The sequence below is a fragment of the Dama dama genome, chromosome 5 (genome assembly GCF_033118175.1).
Source record: "Dama dama isolate Ldn47 chromosome 5, ASM3311817v1, whole genome shotgun sequence".
In the NCBI taxonomy this organism is placed as follows: domain Eukaryota; kingdom Metazoa; phylum Chordata; class Mammalia; order Artiodactyla; family Cervidae; genus Dama; species Dama dama.
This window is the reverse complement of record NC_083685.1, coordinates 91417844-91442643: the sequence shown is the minus strand read 5'-3', so window position 1 is coordinate 91442643 and position 24800 is coordinate 91417844. Positions and strand designations below refer to the sequence as shown.

Here is a 24800-nt window from a genome sequence, read left to right as displayed (position 1 = left end):
ATGTGAATCTTTATGTTTTACAGAGCTAGGTCCTATTTATGAAAAGATACTCTTTTTATACACTATCTGAACATGCATGCAGAATTACTATGATAAAAATACCTTGAACTAAAGGTTTTTTAATTCAGTTCAGTTCAGTTGCTCAGTCGTTTCCGACTCGTTGCGACCCCATGAATCACAGCACACCAGGCCTCCCTGTCCATCACCAACTCCTGGAGTTTACCCAAACTCATGTCCATCAAGTTGGTGATGCCATCCAGCCATCTCATCCTCTGTCGTCCCCTTCTCCTCCTGCCCCCAATCACTCCCAGCATCAGGGTCTTTTCCAATGAGTCAACTCTGCATGAGGTGGCCCAAGTATTGGAGTTTCAGCTTGAGTCCTTCCAATGAACACCCAGGACTGATCTCCTTTAGGATGGACTGGTTGGATTTCCTTGCAGTCCAAGGGACTCTCAAGAGTCTTCTCCAACACCACAGTTCAAAAGCATCAATTCTTCAGCACTCAGCTTTCCTCACAGTCCAACTCTCACATCCATACATGACTACTGGAAAAACCACAGCCTTGACTAGACAGACCCTCTGTTGGCAAAGTAATGTCTCTGCTTTTTAATATGCTGTCTAGGTTGGTCGTCACTTTCCTTCCAAGGAGCAAGTATCTTTCAATTTCATGGCTGCAATCACCATCTGCAGTGATTTTGGAGCCCAAGAAAATAAAGTCTGACACTGTTTCCACTGTTTCCCCATCTATTTCCCATGAAGTGATGGGACCAGATGCCATGATCTTAGTTTTCTGAATGTTGAGCTTTAAGCCAACTTTTTCACTCTTTTCTTTCACTTTCATCAAGAGGCTTTTTAGTACCTCTTCACTTTCTGCCCTATGGGTGGTGTCATCTAAACATCAGAGGTTATCGATATTAAAAAGCTGTAAATCTCTAGTTATTCATTCAATTAGGTCAGGTTTGGCTAACAACACCACATGCAATACTACAGTCCTCTACTTCCAGGGAGTTTAAATGATCGTGGGATCACATCAGAAATCAAGGGCAGTATCCTTCTTCTGGAAGGGCTTCCCTGGTAGCTCAGACGGGAAAGCATCTGCCTACAATGTGGGAGACCTGGGTTCGATCCCTGGGTCGGGAAAACCCCCTGGAGAAGGAAATGGCAGCCCACTCCAGTATTCTTGCCTGGAAAACCCCAGGGACTGAGGAGCCTGGTAGGCTGTAGTCCATGGGGTTGCAAAGAGTCAGACATGACTGAACGACTTCACCCCTTAATCCTTCTTCTAAATATTCCATATGCCACATCTCACCTGGCTTCACGAAAGCTGCATGTAGGTACTTCCTCTTCACCAACTGCTTGATTTAATAGGTGCCTATAAAATCCACTGAGATCTCTCTGCTTGGTTACATCCAAACGTGCTAAGAGAATGAAAGCAGAAGTGAGAATAATATATTCAACGAGGCAAAATGTAGTTCAGTTTTACAGGCACAGATATAACATAGTGTATAAACTGGTCTCTAGATCTATATAGTCTGCAGGCCAAATTTGGCCTGCTGCCTTTTTTATAATAGATTTTTTACTGGGATGTAGCCCTGTTTATTTACTATCTCGTCCTGAGTGGTGCTATAGATGAACACATAGTACATGCTGAGACCAAGTCTTACACATGTGGTTTTCTTCCATTTAAAGTTGGTAAGCCAGCCCAGGTTGGATGCATGAGACAAGTGCTCAGGCCTGGTACACTGGGAAGACCCAGAGGGATCGGATAGAGAGGGAGTTGGGAGGGAAGATCAGGATGGGGAATACATGTAAATCCATGGCTGATTCATGTCAATGCATGACAAAAACCACTACAATATTGTAAAGTAATTAGCCTCCAACTAATAAAAATAAATGGGAAAAAAAAATAAAAGTTGGTAAGCACTTGACAAATAAGCTATTTATAATTACATATTTTACTTTGATCATGAGAAATGACCATGAGTAGAAAGTACTGCAGTAAAGCATTAAGATATTTTTTGGCCTCTGCACATCTTTGTTCTTTCTTGAATTAATGTTATTCTTTTTGTAAATGCCTAGTTAATGCTCCTTGGGTGATGTTAGTTTTTTCATCCCAGGAAAATATAACTAGGATTTAAATCTCAGTTTATATTCCCTTTGACAAATGCTGTGCTGTTATGCCTTGTAATTGATGTTTTTACATTTGAAATCATTTTCTAAGGCAATGACTTGTGATGATTACAGTTTTAAGCAACAAAATGAGATATGATTAGAAAGCTGAATAGATATAACAGTTAGAATGCAACTGTTTTTACCTAAATTCTTCTATTTTGTAACACTATATAACATCATATACCTTGTACCCTGTATTCACATACATAAATTATGACAACATTATAATCTAAAAGTCCAGTGACAGAGCAAATGGCTACCACAGGGCAGAATTCTCCTATTTCTATTTCCTTCTACCCTTCTCCCTTTCATTTCACCTTCAAGTGCAGCAGCTCTTCTTTCCCTTTCTTCCTCTTCAGCTCTCTCTTGTAGTTTTTTCTTATAAGCAGATGTTACGAATGCCTCTTTATCATCAAATTCTCCCTTTTCCATTTCTCGTTCTCTCTGTATTTTCTTTTCCATTCTTTTTTCTTGTTCCTTTTTTCTAATTTCAACTGCTTTCAGTAAGTTGTGAATGTACTTGGGCTAGGGGGAAAAATAAGATTATTTTGGAGAGAGTCAAAGATGAATTGTTAATATTCTACTGTTATCATGAATTCATTAAGATAGAAAGTCAAATAAATAGGATCAACTTCTCAAAATTCAATACAAATTTACTAGCAAGAATGAAAATAAAATTTGTTTCAATAGAAATTTAAGTATAGATAGAATTATTCAAAACACCATTTTTTAAAAAATCTCAAACAGGTAATTTTCCCACTGTTTTTCTCACCCTTTTTACAAAATGGTATTTTTTTACTTCTTCAATTATGTGAACAGGAAAGTGTTCCAACTAGTTTTTCACATTAGTTGAAATACAATTATTTAAAATAGTAGCTTTAATGTAGTTTTATACCACTACTTTATTTCAGATACTGTGAGATGTAAAGATCCTTAGAAACCAGTGCATGCTTTGTGAAAGAAAAGAGTGATAGAAAATTTGAACTTATTTCATTCAATCTCCACACCTTTACATTTTCGTCAAACTAAAAATTTGATCGTGATACACGTGGATGATTCAATTACCAGCTAGGAAGCAAGAAAAAAATTATAAAACACAAATAAACACGAACAGGAGGAGCAGTACAAAGACATTCCTAAGAAAAACTTTCAAAAAATAATTTGAAAAGTTTTAAAGCAAAAATCAAAATTTATAAAATTGTTAGATAATTCTCTTGCTCCTGTTAGGATACTTTATATACAGCTTCCTAGATTCTAACAAATCCACACTATCTGGAACTAGGGGCTCTTTGCATTTTATATACCTAAAATTTTGTCAGATCATTCTCATGGTGAAAAAAGAGTAAGATACAAAATGCCGGTCAAAGTCAAAGAAAGTTTGTATTTTCAGCTACAAACCTTTCGGTCTTTTCCCAAAAGCAATTTGGGGTTACTTTCTTCCTTCTTTTTCTGCATTTCATCATAAATACTGTCATATTCATATACAGTAGAATCTTCTGCAAGAGCCTTCTGAATTTCAAGTTTGGTCTTTAAAAAAAAAAATCGAACATATTTCAAAAATATGAGCCAACTGATAGATACCAGAAAAAGTCTAAGTAGTTTTTTGGGGACAGGATCATAAATCAGAAATATATCATAAAAATTGTATCAATCACATTTTAAACTTAAAACACTTAGAACAGAGCCTTACAAGAGTAAGCGTTAATTAAACATTGTGCTGTGCTTAGTCGTTCAGTTGTGTCTGACTCTTTGCAACCCCATGGCCTACAGACCCCCAGGCTCCTCTGTCCACGGGATGCTCCAGGCAAGAATACCAGAGTGGGTTGCCATGCCCTGCTCCAGGACATTAGACATTATTTATTATCATCCATTCACTTAAGGATAAATAGTGGTGTGTTCAGTCCCTCAGTTGTGTCTGACTCTCTGTGAGCCTATGGACTGGAGCCAGGCTCCTCCGTCCATGAGGTCTTCCAAGAGAATCCTGGAGTGGATTGCCACTTCCTCCTCTAAGGGATCTTCCTGACCCAGGGATCGAACCCGAGGCATTGCAGGTGGATTCTTTACCCAATGAGCCATCAGAGAAGCCCCAAAATAAATAGCTACCCACATCAAAAAGTCAAAAGGACTAGGGTATGACTTAGGAACATCAAACCTTAATTTTGAGATGCCTATATTATATTACATATTAAACTTTCATATCATTTTTAGTTGTGTTACCAAATAAAATGTTCAGGTTTTAAACAGTAGGAAATACTTTTTTTTGTAATTGAAAAATGCTTTATTTTTAGAGATGTCACCTCTAGAATTTAAGTAGTATATTCACTAAAGAAATTACTTTGCAATACAACTAGTTTAAAGAATTTTTTGTCTGATATATTTTTCATTAAAAATATTTTAATAATTATAAGGAACTTTTTATTTATTTTCACTGAAGTATAACTGACATAGACTATGATTTGACATTTGTGAAATGATCACCACAGTAAGTCTAGCTACCATCCATCACCATACAAAGCTACCAGAAAAAAAAAAACTTCCTGAGGTGACAAGAACTTTTAAGATTTACTTTCTTAACAATTTCCAAATTTGCATACAATATCTATAGTCACTAGAGACTATAGTTACTATGCTGTATATTACATCACCATGACTTTTTAAAAAAAATAACTTGAATTTTGTACTTCTTGATCCCCTTCATCCATTTCGCCAAGCTCCCCAATATACTTCCCCTCTGGCAACTATAATTCTCTTCTCTCTGAGTTTTGTTTTGTTCAAATGTTTTGTTTTTTAAATTCCATGTATAAGTGAAATCATATGATATTTGTCTTTCTCTGACTTATTTCATTTAGCATGACACCCTCAAGGTCCATCCATGTTATTGCAAATGGCAATATTTCATTTTTTATGGCTAAGAAGTATTCATATGTGTGTGTGTGTGTGTACACTCCACATCTTCATTATCCATTCACCCATCAATGGACATTTAGGTAATTTTCATATTCTGGCCATTACAAATAATGCTGTAATGAACACAGGGGTGCATGTACCTTTTCAAATTAGTAATTTCACTTTCTTTGGATACATACACAGAAGTGGAATTGCTGTATCCTGGCAGCTCACAATAGCAGGAATTATTAAACCATGCAACCCACTGTCAGACTAAGTCATCTGAAAGCAGAAATGGGTTTAATCTACAATAGAGCAATAAGGAACTAATTCTTCAATGTGTTTTTCTCCCTTAAAATTTATACAAGAAACCTGAAATTTATGCAAATCAAGAAACATATTACACAGTTTCAGAAAATAAGTGTCAAGATAAAATTACTTAATACACACCTACTGTGCAGTCTCAGTTGCACAGATCCCAAAACGGACACTTTAAAATGTAAGCTGAAATAATTACTTCACCAAATACATTTAATTCACCCTTTCCACCTTACCTGTTTCATTGCTTGCTTCTTGGCAGCTTCCCTCTGAAGGCTTTCACTCACGGAGGTCTATAAAACAGGAAAATGTCATTGTTTAAACCAATTTAAAAGTTCTTTTCCAGTATTATGAATTAACATTTTCAAGGTCTTTTCCCTTAGGAGACAAATGAATTTTTAATTTAAGTCATCAGGATGTAAGAGAAAATAAATTAGTATGGGACAAGATGAGGTAACATGGATTTTCAGTCCCAGCTTCAACACTGTAATTCAACTTCTATGGATTTCAATTTGCTTTGTGTGCATATATTAACGTGTATGTGCTGAGTCAGGGAGGATTGGTGCCTTCCAATACTAAAATGGTATAATTCCCCCAAACAAAATGACATTATTTTAATATTCAACACTGAATATAGTAAATCACACTCCTAGAACACGCTGACAGATTAGGGACTGCCAGAACTACTTGCCGTTACAATCATTCAATAAATATGTACCAAAAAGCCTACCATGACATTGTTTGAATTTTGAAGATAGCAGAAAAACAAGAACAGTCTCTATGCTTGAGAGATAAATGGTGTGAAAGGAAAGAAAACTAAAGAGATAATTATGAATATGATAAGCAATATAATAAAGGGATTAAAAAAGGGGGCTGTGAGAGACTAAATGTCTGAGGAATCAAGAAAGACTTCCCCAAAGAGATGACATCAGATCTCAATCAAAAGGAATTTCAGAGAAGGCAAGAAGAGTACAGAAAGTAGTAACCACAGGGCAAAAGTAAAGACTTGCAGCTAAGAAAAGAAATATAATTAGAATACTTGGGAAAAACTGTTCGCTTAAAAGTTTAAGGCTTTGTAAATATCCTAACCAACACGGAAATGTAACACAGTAAAGGGGTGCATTTTATGTTGTGCAAATTGTACCTTAAAAAAGACTACTCAAGAATTTATTTTTAACTAAAAATATAATCCTCAGCTCTAGAACTACAGGTCTCTAGCCTATTGACATTTGCTGTTTTCAGCTGTATCAATTGGTGCATGCTTGTTTTCCATGGCAACAAACAAACAAAATCAATGAACTTATTTCTAGTTTTCTATGACCATGCAAGATGAGTAAAACTAATACACAAAAGCCAGAGAGTAATAACAGAACACTTAATAAATTAAAATAAGTGTACAGGCAGAGACCAAGTTTATTTTAGGTGACAGTAAACTGACTCCAACTAGAGGAAGAGACATTGTTAACAAAAATATTAATAGTAACTAAAATCTATAGTGAAAGTGAAACCCACTCTTTGTGACCCCACAGACTGCAGCCCACCAGGCTCCTCTGTCCATGGAATTCTCCAGGCAAGAATACCAGAGTGGATTGTCATTCCCTTCTCCGGGGGATTTTCCCGACCCAGGGATTGAACCTGGGTCTCCTGCACTGCAGGCAGATTCTTCACCATCTGAGCCACCAGGGAAGCCTGACTCTATAGTCAGGTGCCAGTATGCTAAGTATATTACTCATGTATTACAAGTATTACTCATCTAAATCAAATGTCCCTGTTATGTGATATGACATATTTTTCACTCATTAGAATATAAATTATAAACATGAAAATATTAAATATTCTAGTAAGCATATCTCATAAAATTCTTTCCAATGCATTCTGTTTGTTGTTTTTCACAGCTTGCAGGGCCTTTGTTCCCAAATCAGGGACGGAGCCTAGGCCTGGCCATGAAAGCACCAAGTCCTAACCATTGGACCAATGTCTCAGTCTAATTAGTGTATACTAAATTTATTTTTCTTAATCATTGAGTCAACAGTGTCCTCAGGGTTGACTAGAAGACTAAATCCCCAGATGCTGGACTTTTGCAATTATTTTTATTATGTTTTCCTACCTCTCTTCTAGTCATCGTTCACCTGCTATTACTTTCACTGGTTGCTTCAATCAGAACTACTGAACTTGAAAAAAAACAAAACACAAGGCTATTACTTTTTAGATGTTTATATAATGTAGAATAAGCAGAAGGGAAAGGCCTCTCCAATCTAAAAAGGCACACAGATTTTGAGACATCTCAAGAGACTTTGTTTTCATGTTTATAGCTATTTGGAAAGATGAAATCTGACCTTTGGAAAAAATCAGTTGTTATTACTTACAGGAGTGATAACATATGGAGAGAGTAATTTCACATATCCTATCCACCAACTTATATCCCCAGATTCCAAGAGCATCAGTGGATAAAGAAGTAACTGAAACTAAGCTGAAAAACTCAGGGAAGACTATCTTCTTTTGAAGTTCATCTCTGTCTTCCAGCTAAAGGAACTTAAAATTATTAATGGTGATGGCTGAAATGCCAACAACTTGTTTAAAAACAGATAAAAAACTGAAAACAGCAGCAATAAAACTTGTTTCAGTAACAGTGATTCTATATAAAAATCAGTGCATGTATTAAATAACATTTTAAAATCTTCTATATAACAAACGTAAGAAACTCTAGTTCAGATTCGTATTAGAGATGGTAAAATTAAATGCAGGATCAATAAGACTTTATATTTTAAAGGTCAAGTCTTTCTAGGTTTTAAGAGATATTCTTAAATTACAATACTAATACAAATGTTAAAACAAATTTAGTCTGGTTTCCATGAAAAAGGATATGTAAGAGAAGATAAAAATGAAAAAGGTTCTCCTGCATAAGTCAGGGAAGGTTTCATCTTACTGAATTCAGCAAGAAAAGAAACAGATTTCATACATGTGCCCTATGAATAAAACAAAACTAAGATATATAATAACTGCCAACATGTCAGCCTCTAAATTTAAGAGTTCCTAAAGGAGGAAGTGCAGAATAATGGTCACAAGTGTAAGCTCAGGAATCTGACTTTCAAACTGTTCTCTCTTACTAGCTGTGTTATTTCAGGCATGTTACTCATCTACAGTGGTACCCACCTCACAAGGTGGTTTTGAGGATTAAATGAGATAATATGTAAAAAGTTCTTTGCAAGTATCTGGCTTAAAGAAGAGCTCAATAAATATTAGCTATCATTACTACCATTATTATTATTAATACTATGCTAATATTTAAGAATAGTGGGCAAAAGAAATGCTTATATTTAAACAAATGAAAATTTAAGTTATGTGAAAATAGTAGCTATAGGTTTTTTTCCCTTGGAGTATTACAATTAAACCAAAGTGTTCACCAAAAAAGCATGTACACTATGTTCCACTTTATGTTTATCAGTGTGAATAAATATGAAATTGGAATTTACATGAAGTCATAGTACAGTATGATTCAATTTGCAACAACTGAAATAGAAAAACAGTCTGTCGAATATTTAAAAGGTGTACATGTTTTCTTTGTGTGTTAAGATTCCTTAAGGCTTCATAGTCAGGACACCAAAACACAGGGAAATGGTGGATGAATACATTTGAATCCTTCACAAGCCATGGGAGCCGAGGCATAGCTAGAAATGAGCATTCTAGAACTGAGAGTGATTTTACTAGCAACTATAAATGAAAATACATTGCCCCAAAGCATGAGATTAGAAAGAACTCTTCTCTTTTTGAGGGAGTCCTCTGCTGTGATGCTGTAGTCAACATTGGATGATGGGAGATGACAGCAAGGAACTACTAAATGAATGGGCTTCTTTTGCACCTTCAACAAAAGAAGATTGGTTAAGTAACTGTATACTCTTCAACAAAAAGTTCTCTAGCCCATTAAAAATCTGCTTTCAACAATATTTAATGGTATGGGGAAACTTTAAGGCTACACCCATGTTAGTCCTTGTTCACTACTCAAGAAGCCACCCAATAACCACCTCCTTTCATTCGATGGCCACACTGCTTCTTGACTCAAACCTTCCCACTGAGTCCTTTACAAACCCCACATTCTCATCCTCTATGATGAATTTTTCTTTTACTTCCTTGACTAAAAACTGGCTTTTCTCTTAAGACATCTTTCTTTTGAAGCTGCTCACGGCTCACACACCCTGTACTTCAGATTAGGAAGCTGTGTGTCCTCCTGATTCTAGTTTCATATACTGTAGGTAAAAATCCCTGTTCCTATGAAGTTCATACTACATGACTATGCTACACTTATCCCCCTCTTCTCTCAGTTTATGAACCCTTTATTACTTGAGCTCAGTCTTCCTCTCTACTGAGGAACATCATGCCATCTCTCTGGCATGCCATCATCATCCCAGATAACCCATGCCACAAATACTGACCTGGTTTTCCTCATCTCCAGTTATGTTTTAAAAGGTTTTTAAGTTTCCCTTTAAGTCGTATCATATCTGAGTACAATTTACTGATGGTTTCCTCTCTACTTCAGCCACCCTCTCTCATGGTCACTCTTGTCATCATCTTCAACTGACTCAGCTCTGAAACTATAAACTTGGGCAACCCACCTGATAACCACTACTACCCTTCTACCAAATTTCACTGAACATAAGATGTGCATTACTTCACGTTTTAACACTGCTGACATTGGACATAGCTTACGATCAGTGGTGCCATCTAATTACTACTGAACCAGAGGTATTCTTAATACCTTAGCTGATAATACTGCCTGCGTGTGTAAATATTAAAAGTATCAGCATCAAAACTTGTAGAATGAGCATCACTGAGTATTCATGCTGCGTTTCTTAAAATCATGCAATTTTGTAGAGATAATTTACTTTTGATTCCCACTTGGGGTTATTACTTCACCACCTCCAAATACCCTCCTTAAAACCATCGGGTTTAATGCCAGAGAGAATGATAGTGTGGAAATACAAAATCTGAGTGAAAAAGTGAGTCCAAAAGAGACTCTAGATTTGAAATAGCTTTAGAAATTCCTTAACCAACTAACTTCACTTATATTTTGCTTTTTATGTATGTTTAAGAATAACCTAACTTTAAAAATCTGTACCTAATTAAGACTAAAAGAACTCTTCAATACTGTATCACGTACTAAATACACAATTACAATTCTAAGTGACAAGAGAGACTCATATTTGATACTGTTCTTTTAGTGGTACCTGGTGGCTCAGAAGATAAACAATCTGTCTGCAAAGCAGGAGACTTGGGTTTGATCCCTGGGTCAGGAAGATCCCCTGGAGAAAGGAATGGCTGCCCACTCCAGTATCCTTGCCTGGGAAACCCCAGGACAGAGGAGCCTCTCAGGCTACAGTCCATGGAATCACAAAGAGTTGGGCACAACTGAGCGACTAACACTTTCACATAAAATAACCGTGCAACCTACAATGTTTTAGATTTGAAGAAATACAGTAGTTCTCCTGATCACTTATTTCCACTGTATCTTTTCTTTGATTTTATGGATAAAATAATTTCATTTTCTATTAGAATCTTTATAGGAAATCGTCAACTATTCTTGCCAATAATCTTAACTTCTTTGCTATACTGCCTATCTTCTGCACTCATTTGACAAACCCAGTCCCAAATCAATCCAACCATGTATTGTCTATATTTAGGCCTGCTGAGCACTTATTATATAAGAAAATATAATTTCTTATTTTCTAATTGTAATTGGGCCCTAATGCTACCTACCAATTCTTCTTTTTCACTAGTCAAGTCTATCTTCTTTCTCTACCAACTATATCCAGGCTCATCTCTTTTTAAACCTCTTAGTCTTTGTCAAGGCCCTGTACACACATTACAGATCACTGCCACCTTTCAAAACTATTATGAAAAATTTTATGTACAAAAAATAACATCTGTGAATTCATTATCCAGCCTAAGAAATCCCTATACATCCTTCCCTAATCTCACCTCCTACTCTTTCTACTCTGAATTTTGTTTAGAGTCTCCTTACTTTAGTTTTGCTACATACTGAAGGTGCTCAGGACATGCTACCTGAAAATAGGCTGCTTTGACATTCCAATATTTTGAGTTAAAGACACTTGAGAAACAGCAGGTGCAAGGACACTCTGACCTTCCTTTTTCCCCTAAAGCAGGAAAGAAAATTCACATGGGAAAGGTGCCTTCCCTATACTAGGAGTTAGAAACATTCTTATCACCAGAGATAGGGGAGTCAAGGCCAGGAGAAAGCTGTACAAATAGATCTTGTTTGTTTAACTCTTTCTTTAGTCTGCTCCAAATTTTACTTCTCCACAATTGCTCCCTTTGTTAACCTACTATATAAGTGCTTAATCTATTCACTTCTTTGGGTTTTTATTTTTTCTTGTGAAGGCTCTCATATACATGTAATAGAATTTCCTATTCTATCCTCCTGCTAATCTATCTTACGTCAGTCCCAGCTGGTCTCTAGTAGGGTAGAGGAATAGTTTACCTCCTCCAGTTTACATCTCTAAACGATGTTGCTTTATTTTACAGAATATGAACTAGCATCCACTCCTCTGCTGATGAACATCTGGGTTTCCCTTTTCTGCAAAGAAGCTATTAACCTCATCGAGTGTGTCCTGACACACATGTGCAACTATTTAGGAGCAGGACTGCTACATTGTAGGATTATCTTCAATTTCAATAAATATTGACAAATTATTCTCTCAAGTAGTCTAAACAATTCACACTCCCATTTACAGTACATAAATTCCTACTACTCTATCCTTGGGAACATTTTATATTATGGAACATCTTATTCTTTAGGCAATTTTATGGACATAAAATGATTTTATTTTGCATTTACCTTATCATTAACAAGGCTGAACATCTTTTCATGTATTTATTAGTCAGCTAAAGTTTCCTTTGCTGTGAAAAACCTATTTGTGTCTTTTGTACATTTTTCTATTTGGGATCTTTTGTTTTTCCTTAATGCTTTGTTGAGAGTTCTTGGTTTAGTCTGGACAACAATCTTTTGTTTTTATGGTTGCAAACATCTTTCCTCTATGGCTTTATCTTTTCCCTTTTTGAGTGATATCTATGATGTTGGTATCTTCAAAGAGAAACATCAAAAAAACCCAAAAAAACTCCTACAACTGTCTCACAAAACCTAAAAACCCTTAAGTGGGCCAGAACCCAGGCTCAAATCTCTCCTGTAAGAAAACAAAGATCCCTCTCCCCCTGACCCAAACAGGCACCTTAAGAATCCTAGCATCCCTTTAGAGCCAAAAGTCTACCCTTGTTGCCTCTATCCACAGTCATTCCTCAACCCCAGCATAACCTGGCCTCTATCCCTACCACTCCAGTGAAATTATTCTCTATAAAACCTTTGGTGTTAAGCCTAAACAATACTTCGGGCATTTAGCTTATCTGACCTCTCAGAAATATCTGACATAGTTGATCCTGGCCTTGATTTAAACTGTCCAGGGAGTTCCCTGGTGGCCTAGTGGTTAGGATTCTGCGCCTTCATTGGTGTGATCACTTCAATCCTTGGTCGGGGAGAACTGAGATTCTGCAAGCCACAGAGCATGGCCAACAACACCAATGACCAGCTCCCCGCCCCCCCTCCACCCGGCCACAACAATACAAAAGGATACATACATATTCAAGCATATATATATCAAATATCAGAGTATATTTAAAAGGGAACAGGAGAGGGAACGAAGAGGAAAACTGATAAAGTAAAAGAGTCTCTGCAGGCTGATAATGTCAATGTGCCTTGAAATGAGAAGTATGGCTAACAATTCTGCTTCAAAATGAATCTTACTACATGCATGATAGTTCTTTCCTTGTCAGAGATGTCACAGTTCCCCAAAGACAAACACACATGTGCATAAGCATACAGAGATAGAGAAGAAAATGTCATAAAGTATGCTGTTCTGAAGTAAAAATATTATTTCATATGATAATTTCTTTTTTTATATGTGATAATTTCTCTGTGATGAAAAGCAAAAAGTGGGATAAGCATAAAAGGAATATATATAAAAGCATAATTCTGGACTCCTCATAAGGAAAAGAATAGTTCTTTAATATTCATATATAGCATAAAGTAAGGATTAAAGGGAAAAAACAAACTCAAACATGATTCTCAATATCCTATGTTGCATCAGTCAAAAACAGTGGTAGAAAAACATTTTGTAAGATTTAGTACTAATAAAAATTTATTATAATTAATAACATCTCTTCCAATTATTGCTTAATTTACCAATAAAAGGAAAACTACAATTTATTCCACTTATTTTTCCAAAGGAACACCATTAACCCTGTTGGTAATAACCAGCACATTTATAATCAATAGTTGAAGGTCTTGTAATCCTCCTCCCCACACAGGCCAAATTTTAATGAAATACACTTGGTAATGTATTTTTTTCAAGACAAGCAACAGTTTGGCACCTAATATACGATCATAATGACCGAGGCAGGTGTGCAGTATCCCCAGCACAGCCTTTATTAGAGTTCAGTTATACATACACAATCTCTTGACATTGAAGATGTAGTTCTTACAGATAAAACCCAAAGGCAGGAAATGAATCTCCTCCCAAATGCTGCTTCTTATCTTTAAAGTAGCCTCAAATTATTACTAAACTAATAAAGTAATTTTGTTTCAGAAAGTGATCTGATCTATTTTATTTTCAGTTTTTGATAAATCCAAGAATGAGATGGGGGGTTATTGCTTTTTGTCTGACTACACACACTGAAACACAACAGGAAAATAAAGAAAAAACTTTTTTTTAATGGTTTTTATGGTGAAGCTAGAACAGGCAATATCAAAGCCTGTCGGTGAATGACAAAGATGCATATGGTTTTAGAAAAACAGAATGCTAATTCTGTTATTTAATAGCAAATTCAGAAGTAAAGCTTTTACCATTTTCTAATCAGAAATTGTCAGTTAAAAATGATGACTAAAAAGGGTGCAATGAGATTGTATAGAAATCAAACAATGTGAAGATATAATTATGGTTATTACTGCCTTTTTTTATAAAAAGCTTTTCTAATATAATGATTCTGAGTTAAAGGCCACAACCCAAAATGAAGATCAAGATTCCATTAAAAAGTCTCGAAAAAGCCAAGCTACCAAATTCAACAGTCTACCACAAAGTGGGATGGAGACAGCACAAGAAACATTCAGATGACTAGTGATTAATGACGACAGTTATTGCACACAAAGAAGATATTATTTTTATTGTAGCAATACAGCTACCATTTGGGCTTCCCAGGTGGTACTAATCGTAAAGAACCCGCTTGCCAACACAAGAGACTCAAGAGACATAGGTTCAATCCCGGAATGTCGGGAAGACCCCCTGGTGCAGGGCATGGCAATCCACTCCAGTACTTTTGCCTGGAGAAGCCCACGGACAGAGAAGCCTAGAGGGCTTCAGTTCACAGTGTCGCAGAGTCAGTAACAACAGGCGACCAAGCACGCACTCACAGCTACTGTTTATGATACTTCTATTCTGTGAATGCAATGTGCTAGGCACTGAAGGTACTTTTGGTCCTTAAAATAAATATTTAGATATTATAGAGATTTTTTTTTTTTAAATATGGAACTAAAACTAAGCGATTAAACAATTTGCTCAAGATGTCAGAGTTAGGAAAGCAATGCAAAGTTCCTGGTTTAAAGTGGCAGATTAACACATGCTGCAGCCTCCTCCTCCTCCAAACCCACAGAGTGACAGTAAAGAAATCCATAATCATGCTAGAAAATAAGAAAGGATACTGTCAACGGACTGGGAACTTGAGGAAGACAGAAGACTAGAAACCAAAACTGCCCAGAGGTTGAATGCCAGAAAAGAGGGGCATGGTTCCCAGTGTACTACAGGTTCTGATGTAAAGGGTACAGATAGCACAAGACAAAGACGAATTAACTGGCGCTTCTGAATTAGAAGCAGCAGTGCAGGCGACCCACGTTACATTCTGCCTTTTTTGGAAAAGGCATATTAAAAGATTTCATTTCTGCCTTTAAGTGAACACACGACTGCTCAAAGTTTACAACACCAAGGATAAAGAGAAAAATCCTAACAACACCTGGGAAAGAAGCTGAGCATGATTGCTTACTTACAAAGAATCAGACTGATACCAGGGCCCTCCACTTGGAAATAGTGGAGATAAAAGGAAAACATAGTATTATTTTAAACTTTGGAAGGAAAATAATTTTGAATTTGAAATTCTGTACGTAGCCAAACTATCTTTCAAGAGTAAAGGCAAAATAAAGACATCTGTAGATCTGCAAGGATTTAAAGATTATCACCCACAGATACTCTCTAAAAGAATTCCTTGAGAAAATACCACTGGAAGTACAAAGAAGTAGGGTGCAGAAATCAACAATGCATGAATGGTTAAAAAAAAAAAAAAAAAAAACCTACTAAAATTTCAGATGCAATCAACCTAGCAGAAAAAGAGAGAATAGAAGGAGGGAAAAACTTGCTAAGGGTTTTGATTGAGAGAGAATGTGAATATTCTAATCACCATTAGAGTAATATAAGTTTAATTATTGTGCTGAAACTTAAAAGAATGTGAAACTCTTGGAGGTAAAATGAACAGCCACCATCGCCACAGCAACAAAATCTTAATCCAACAAACAGAAGAAAAAATAAGAAATAAGTAAGACTAATAAGAAAGCATGGTAAACGAGAAATACAAAATGACAAACACCTATTTAAAACATCACATCACAATCACCTATTTAAAAGACAAGGACAAAACACTGCTATATCCAAGAGATACAAAAAAAAGTAACAAATGAATGGATGAATTCAGAAAAGCTGAAAATAAAAGAGATGATGAGAGACACAGCACAAATAGGCTAAAAAAAGGAAGAACAGAGCAATATTAATTTAAACAAATCTTAAGTCAAGGCAAAAATGGAACAACCCAAGAAGATACTAATGAGTCTTTACAAAATTAACATAGTTTCAAATGTATAAAATTTATTTAGAAAGAGAAACCAGCAATCTGTAACCATCGTGGTAAACTACCATACCATCCTCAGAAAAATGTCGAATAGACAAGTGAGAAAGGGTACAGACTTGAACAATACAGTTAAGTTTGGACAGGGAATGGAAACTCACTCTGGAGCCTGAGAGATGCAGCCTATAGTAATCAGTAGGGACTAGCAGAAACCACAGCTAACCAAAGAGTACAAGCCCCACCTAAAGGTAGTCACACTTCAAAAAAATTCAAAAAGATTGTCATGACAGATGGCAACTTGCTTGTGTCTATTAAATAATTGAATGTATGACTATACACATGAACGTGAATATATATTCATATATACATTTATAAGTATTTATTACAGTACAAGTGTGTGCAGTACTTTAAAGAAAACAAAAATATTTTCACTTGAAATATACCTGGTTCAGTCACAAAACCTGTATTAAGCCATGAAGGAAATGTCAAAACATTACAAAAAGCAGAAGTCTCACATGGACCATTCTCACATGGACATGTTCACAGGCAAAATGCATTAGCATCAGTAACAGCAAACGGAAAGGAAAAAACCAGATACCTGGAAGTTACAATTCTAAATGATTCTTGAGTTAAAAAAAGAGAGAATCAAAATAAAAATTATAAGCTCCTTGTTAAAAAATATACAACGAGGGTAAGCAAATAACAAAATCTATGGCAAGTAAAGCAGGACTATGGAAAAATTTATAGCCATTAATAAATGTTTTAGGAAACAAAAAAGATGTTCAACTAAAGAGTGTAAGAAAGAACAGACAAGAACAAAGACTGTATGGAAATAACAGAGAACAAAATAGAACTAAAAGATAATTGAATACCAATAATCAGAAAGCTAATTCTTGTAAAAGGTAATATAATAGGCAAACTTTCCCCAGGTCTGATCAAGGGAAAAAAGAGAAAAATAGCAAATAGGGGGCAGGGGGAGGAGACATAATTCCAAGTTCAGAAAAGATTTTTAGTAAGTATTTTATTATTAAAATCTTCTACAAATATAATTTGAATTCCTAGAAAAATGAATGATTATTTTCGGAAAATACAAATAACCAAAATTGGCTGAAAATGTAGAAACTGAAATAGATCAAAAAAGGAAGAAACTGAAATAAATAGTTAAGGACCAAATGCAAAATATTACTGTGTATTTTAAAACATTTTAAAGGAATATATTTTCTGTTAACTGTTCTAAAGCAGAGGTTATCATATGTTTTGGTCTCAGGACACATTTTACACTCAAAATTATTGGGGACCCAAAGAACTTGTTTATGTGAGTTATACCTATTAATATTTACCATATTAGAAAGTAAAACAGAAAATTTTAAATATTTATTAATTCATCAAAAAATAACAATAAACCCATTTCATACTCAAAATAGTCTCATGAAAAATAACTAGTTTACAAAAAATTTAGTAAGGAGAGTGGCAGTGCTTTATTATCTTTACAAGTCTATTTAACTGAAGACTGTTGGGTTTTCTCATACTGCTCTGTCTTCAATTTGTTGCAATCCACATGTACTGAATATCTGGGAAACTCCACTGCACATTAAGAAGAAAATGAGAGTAAAAAAGGCAAATTAATGTCTTAGTACTGCTATGAAAATAGTTTTGACTTTGCAGACCTCAAGAAAGGATCTTGAGAACACCCAGGGGTCTCCATATTACAACTGGAGAGCACTGTTATAGAAAAGAAAAAAAAAGATGGAGAGCTACACCAATATCAGATAAGAACAGAATAAGAAAACTACAAGCCAGTGTGACTTAACAGCAAATACTTACCTTATAACATACACAAAAATTAGCTAAAACTGATCAAAAACCTACACTGAAGAGTTAAGACCCTTGGGAAAAAAAACTTGGATTTGGCAATGATTTACTGGATGTGACACCAAAAGCACAGACAATTAAAAGAAAATGTGATAAACTGGGCTTCATCAAAGTTCAAAATTCTGTGCATCAGACAAAATCAACAGAGTGAGAAGGTAACCCAATGAACAGAAGAAAATATTCTCAAGTCATATATCTAATAACCAGAATACATTCCTACAACTTAACAACTTAATAATGGGCAGAAGGACCTCAACAGAGACTTCTCCAAAATAGATCTACACATGAGCAATAAAATAAGCACATGAAAGATGCTCCACAACATCAATTATTAGGGAAATGCAAATCAAAAGCACAATTAGATACCACCTCACTACCATGAGAATGAAATGAAGTGTTAGTCACTCAGTCTGTCTGACTCTTTCCGACCCCATCCCAGCAGGCTCCTCAGTCCATGCAATTTTCCAGGCAAGAATACTGGAATGCGTTGCCATTCCCTTTTCCAGGGGACCTTCCCGACCCAGGGATCACACCTGGGTCTCCTGCATTGCAAGTAGATTCTTTACCATCTGAGCCACCAGGGAAGCCCAATCCATGAGAATAGCTATTATCAAAAAAAAAAAAAAAAAAATCAATAATAACTATTGAAAGTTTTGGAAAGGATGTGGAGAAACTGGAACCTGCTGTTCATTGCTGGCAGAAATGTAAAATGGTGCAGCCACTGTGGAAAACAATGTGGTGGTTCCTCAAAAATATAATTACCATATGATCCAACAATTTCACTAGGGTATATACACAAAAGAACTGAAAGTGGGGACTCAAAAGACACTTGTACACAAATGTTATAGTGGCATTACTCACAACAGTCAAAAGCTGGAAAAAACCCAAGTGTCCATGACAGATGAATGGATAAACAAAATGTGTTACATACACAAAATGGAATGCTATACAGCCTTAAAAAGAAAGGAAATTCTGACATGTGCAATCCACGTACAACATGGATGAAACTTGAGGACATTATGCTAAGTGAAAAGTGAAGTGCAAGACGCTCAGTTATGTCCGACTCTTTGCAATCCCATGGGTCATAAAGTCCATGGAATTCTCCAGGCCAGAATACTGAAGTGGGTAGCCATTCCCTTCTCCAGGGGATCTTCCCAACTTAGGGAAAGGACCCAGGTCTCCCACATTGCAGGCAGATTCTTTACCAGTTCAGCTACAAAGGAAGCCCAAGAATACTGGAGTGGGTAGCCTATCCCTTCTTCGGGGATCTTCCTGACCCAGGAACCAAATTGGGGTCTCCTGCATTGCAGGCAGATTCTTTACCAACTGAGCTATCAGGGAAGCCCATGCAAAGTGAAGTCGGTCACAAAAAGACAAACACTGTATGATTCCACTTATATGAGATAAGAAAAGTAGTCAAGTTCATAAATGGTGGAATGGTGGTTCCCAAGAGCTGGGGAGAAGAGGAAAAGGGGAGTTGTTACTTAATGGGTACAGTTTCAGCTTGGAAAAATGAAGAAGTTCTGAAGATGAAGAGTGGTGATAGTTGCACAGGAATGCATTTAATGCCCCAGTTAAAAAAATAACTAAATGGTAAATTTTATGTTATGTATATTTGGTGGCATGCTCAGTCATGTCTGACTCTTTGTGACCTCAAGGACTATAGTCCTTTCAGGCTCCTCTGTTCATGGGATCGTCCTGGCAAGAATACTGGACTGGGTTGCTATTTTTCCTCCATGCATCTCCCCAACTTAGGGATCAAACCCACGTCTCCTGTGGCTCCTAAACTGCAGGCAGATTCTTTACCATTGAGCCACCAGGGAAGCCCTATGTATACTTTACCACAATTTAAAAAAAAGGGTGGGGAGGGGGAAATGAAGTCCAGATGCACATATAAAGTAATAGTATACTAAGACCAAGCAGGATTTCTCCAGTATTTAAACAGTGGATTCACTCTAGAAAAATCTATCATTATAATCATAACAGTAACAGATACTGAAAAAACATGACAAAATTCAATTCAAATGCCTAGTAAAATTTCTAGCAATTCAGAGTTACTGACCAACTTTCACTAATTTATTCTGCATCAACAAACAACATGAAGATCTCATGGCTTACAACACAAAGGTTTATTTCTTGCTCATACTACATTGTCCACTATCAATGGCTATAGGACTGAGACTCAAAGTGCAGTCCCTGTCTGCAACATGCTGTTCCTATGGCAGACAGGAAAAAAAGGAATGACTGAATCAGATGACTCGCAAAAGCTTTTGCTCAGATAGAGCTTATCACTTCAATTCACATTCCACACTGGTCAAAACAAGTCTCATTAACAAGCCAAGGGTCAGGAAGTATACTCTCCCTCAGGGAGGGGCATCTGATGCCCCTCTATAGAAATGGGCCCCATTAGAGAGGGCTACCCAATAATTGTAAACATGACGTGGGGATGATAAATCTACAGCAAAGGGCAACTCCCTGAAAAAAAGGTATTTACCATGAACCTAGAGCAAAAATAACTATTGTTATATATCAACAAAATTGCTTAGAAAATTAATAAATGTAACAATAAACTTAATCTCAAACATATGAGCTATGAAGCCAATTAACTACGTTATCTTCTATTTTAGACAAACTCTGCTTGTTTCTTCCACTGTGAAGATAATGAAAACCTATTTCACTGATTCTAAAAACAAATTTTTTCACACTTTAACCTCTCAGAAATTGGTGACTTCTTGAAAGAACAGCTGTTTCCCAGGAAGCAATAATGTACCATAAGAAAATTTTTCATTGACACTTTCTGATAACATCAAGAAAGCATCAAAGTATCTTACACTTGATAAAATATGGTAATATGTAGTGTTACTGTGATCACATGAGCTAATTCATATAAAACAGAGCACTAAATATACAGCAAGCTCTCAATAAATATTAGTTTTCTTATTCTTTGTCCTACTGTATTTAATCAAATATATATATATATCAATCCACGCCAGTATACATTTTGATTATATATAATCGAAACAGATTATAATGCTAGAGCAACTGAAATAAAAAGGCATTGAAGCAGGATTAGAGAAAGAAATAAAATGGAACAGAATAGTCAGGGATACAGACCCACAAATTTATAGGAATTTAGTACATAATAAACACATCATTATGTGTTAGAGAGGATAGCACATAATGGTAGTTCTCATCGTATCACACTCAAACCCTCCTTTTATAGGAAGTATTTGTAAATGTCCCTTGTGTGTTTTAGTCGCTCAGTCCTGTCCAACACTTTGCAACCCCATGGACTGTAGTCTGCCAGGCTCCTCTGTCCATGAATTCTCCAGGCAAGAATACTGGAGTGGGTAGCCATGCCCTTCTCCAGGGGAGCTTCCTGACCCAGGGATTAAACCCACGTCTCCTGAATTGCAGGTGGATTCTTTACAGTCTGAGCCGCCAGGGAAGCAAATGCCCTTAACCATACTGAAAATGAATAACCTAAACTCTACACACAATTTTTAAAAGCTACACACACACACACACACACACACTTCTTTCTGACCCAGTTTTGGATACATACACACATACATCCTTACAGAACTATAAAGAATAAAGAGAAATTAATTTATAAAATAATAATATGTAAATGTGTAACCACATTAGAAACAGTAATTTGTCAAATGCTTGTACCAGGTAGAATCAATGTAATCACTATTAATGCTACAGATACAAATGCTAACTTGAACTGGTGACTCAAATACCGCAAGTGACACTGTGGACAGGGACATGATTTTCTCAAATGATAGACTCTCGGTAAAGTTCTAAACAGACAAGGATACAATCTTCACTCTACCAGATAGTTTAAAGTAGAGGAAGGACTTCCCTGGTGGTGCAGCAGATAGGAATCCATGTGCCAATACAGACGACATGGGTTCTATCCCTGGTCCAGGAAGACCTCGCATGCTGTGGCAAACTAAGCCCATGTGCCACGACTACTGAGCCCACTCTCTAGACAGCCTGTGAGCTGCAACTACGGAGCCCATGTGCTGCAACTAATGTGCCTAGAGTCTGTGCTATGCAACAAGAGAAGCAAGTCAGTGCAAAGAGAAGCCCTTGCACAGCAACACAGAAGAGACCCTACTCCCAGAGTAGACCCTGCTTCCTTGCAACTAGAAGAAACCCCACACAAAGCAAAGAAGACCCAGCACAGCCAAAAATAAATAAATAAATAAAATTACAAAAAAAGAGTAGGAGAATTTTAGTCTACATTTTGCCACATATAAATAATACTTTTTAAAAACTATTGAAATTTTCATTCTATTAAAAACTATTAATAAAAACAGAATGCACAAAACACATTTTGTGTTTATGTGTAAAAAGAACAAGTCCAAGGCTCACAAAATTATAGTTTTTCATCTGTATACATCTTCAGAGGGATTTCATCTATATGGATGGGGGTAACACAATACAGAATACTTACAATCCCTGGGCCACATCAAAACTTGGTGTGAATAATACACTCAATAACTGTGATAAGTAAAAGTTATAAAAGTCACTTTATAAGTTTCTTAATGCACCTCTTGAAGTGTTGAAAACCCTTGGAATAAGACTGTTCAAAAAAATTGGACAAATGGACACCCATCTTATTGAATAATAGACTCATCTCCCCAAAATATTCCTAAACCACTAGAAAGCAAAGCTGTATAATTTCACATGATAAAAACTGCTATTCAACGGTAAGCTACTTGTGTTCCTGTTCCAACCAGTAAACAAATTGTCTCTTGAAGTCTCTGAGCTCTGCCAATTTCCCAACTAACCCCTTTTCCATTGCTTCTCTCAAACTTTTAAAATTCCATTACAAACAAACTGCCTCTCAGAAGGAATAATCATCATGTTTAAAAGCACAGACTTTGGATAAGGCAGATCACTTTAGTTCAGTCACTCAGTTGTGTCTGACTCTTTGTGACCCCACAGACTGCAGCATGCCATTCTTCCCTGTCCATCACCAACTTCCGGAGCTTGCTCAAACTCATGTCCATCAAGACGGTGATGCCATCCAACCATCTCATCCACTGTTGTCTCCTTCTCCTCCTGCCTTCAATCTTTACCAGCATCAGGGTCTTTTCCAATGAGTCAGTTCTTCCCATCAGACGGCCAAAGTATTGGAGCTTCAGCATCAGTCCTTCCAATGAATATTCAGGACTGATTTCCTTTAGGATTGATTGGCTTGATCTCCTTGCTGTCCAAGGGACTCTCAAGAGTCTTCTCCAACACCACAGTTCAAAAGCATTGGTTCTTTGGTGCTCAGTTTTATAGTCCCAACTCTCACATCTACACATGACTTCTAGAAAAACCATAGCTTTGACTAGACGAACCTTTGTCAGCCAAGTAATGCCTCTGGGTTTAATATGCTGTCATGGTTGGTCATAGCTTTTCTTCCAAGAAGCAAGTGTCTTTTAATTCCATGGCTGCATTCACGACCTGCAGTGATTTTGAAGCCTCAAAAAACAAAGTCTCTCACTGTTTCCATTGTTTCCCCAACTATTTGCCATGAAGTGTTGGAACCGGATGCCATGATCTTAGTTTTCTGAATGTTGAGTTTTTTTTTCTTTTCAGTTCTACCACTTTATTGCTACCAACCCATCTCCCTCCACCCTCGTGCACACATGCTCAGTCATGTAACCCCATGGACTGCAGCCTGCACGCTCCTCTGTCCATGGACTTTTCCAGGCAGAATGTTGAGTTTTAAGCCAACTTTTTCACTTTCCTCTTTCACATCCATCAAAAGGCTCTTCAGTTGTTCTTTGCTTTCTGCCATAAGGGTAGTGTCATCTGCGTATCTAAGGTTACTGATGTTTCTCCTGGCAATTTTGATTCCAGCTTGTGCTTCATCCAGCCCAGCATTTCACATCAGGCAGATCTTCTGAGATCAAAATCCAGCTCTATTATCTATGCACTCAGTGTGTGACACAAGTCAATTTACTTAACTTCTTGACACCTTAGATTCTTTAGCATAAAATCTCCCTTTTCCTTTAGCTTCTTCCCTTTTAAATATGCACAAATCATCTCCATTTAAGACAACAACAAAAAGGAAATTTCCACCAACTCTACCATTATTCCTTCTATCATTTCCATTTCCTTCTTGCTTTTCCCAACCAAACTCTTTCAAAATAAGACCATTAATTAAAGAAGTTAATGATCACATACAGGGAAAAAAGATGCAAATGGAGACTGAAGAAATAAGGAAAAATATGAAGACTAAAACACACCATTAACAACCACTAAAACTAACAATTAAATCAGAAACAAGACAGAAAAGAGGTAACTGAAATACGTGATGCAAAAAAGACAAAGACTGATATTTGTTTAACTCTTTTTAATATCTATTTAACTCTCTCATCTTACCTGACTACACTTTCTCTTGGTCCTCATTCTCTTCTACAGCTAACAAATAATTTACTAATCTGTTAACCATTTATCAATTCTTCTCTTCCCAGTAGAATGTAAACTCCAAAAGGTCAGTGGCTTTGCTGTGTTTCATTGGGACAGAGCAGGAATCACTAAATATTTGAATGAACTAATGAATGCATGATGATATGGAAAACAGAGATGATCCT

At 36.4% G+C, this 24800-nt stretch overlaps 1 protein-coding gene across 4 annotated transcripts in view; it reads right to left on the bottom strand.

Moving 5' to 3' along the window:
* NSRP1 (nuclear speckle splicing regulatory protein 1) overlaps positions 1–24800 on the bottom strand; it is a 43596-nt gene that overhangs the window by 3001 nt on the left and 15795 nt on the right. For 3 of the 4 annotated variants that reach the window (XM_061142993.1, XM_061142996.1, XM_061142995.1), the window contains 4 exons: positions 5613–5669; positions 3571–3699; positions 2490–2697; positions 1310–1418 (listed from right to left, as the gene is read on the bottom strand). In XM_061142993.1, the coding sequence (XP_060998976.1) occupies positions 1310–1418; positions 2490–2697; positions 3571–3699; positions 5613–5669 (503 nt within the window). Of the gene's footprint in view, positions 1–1309; positions 1419–2489; positions 2698–3570; positions 3700–5612; positions 5670–24588; positions 24799–24800 lie in introns of all 4 variants that reach the window. The other variant, XM_061142994.1, reaches the window with a different exon arrangement.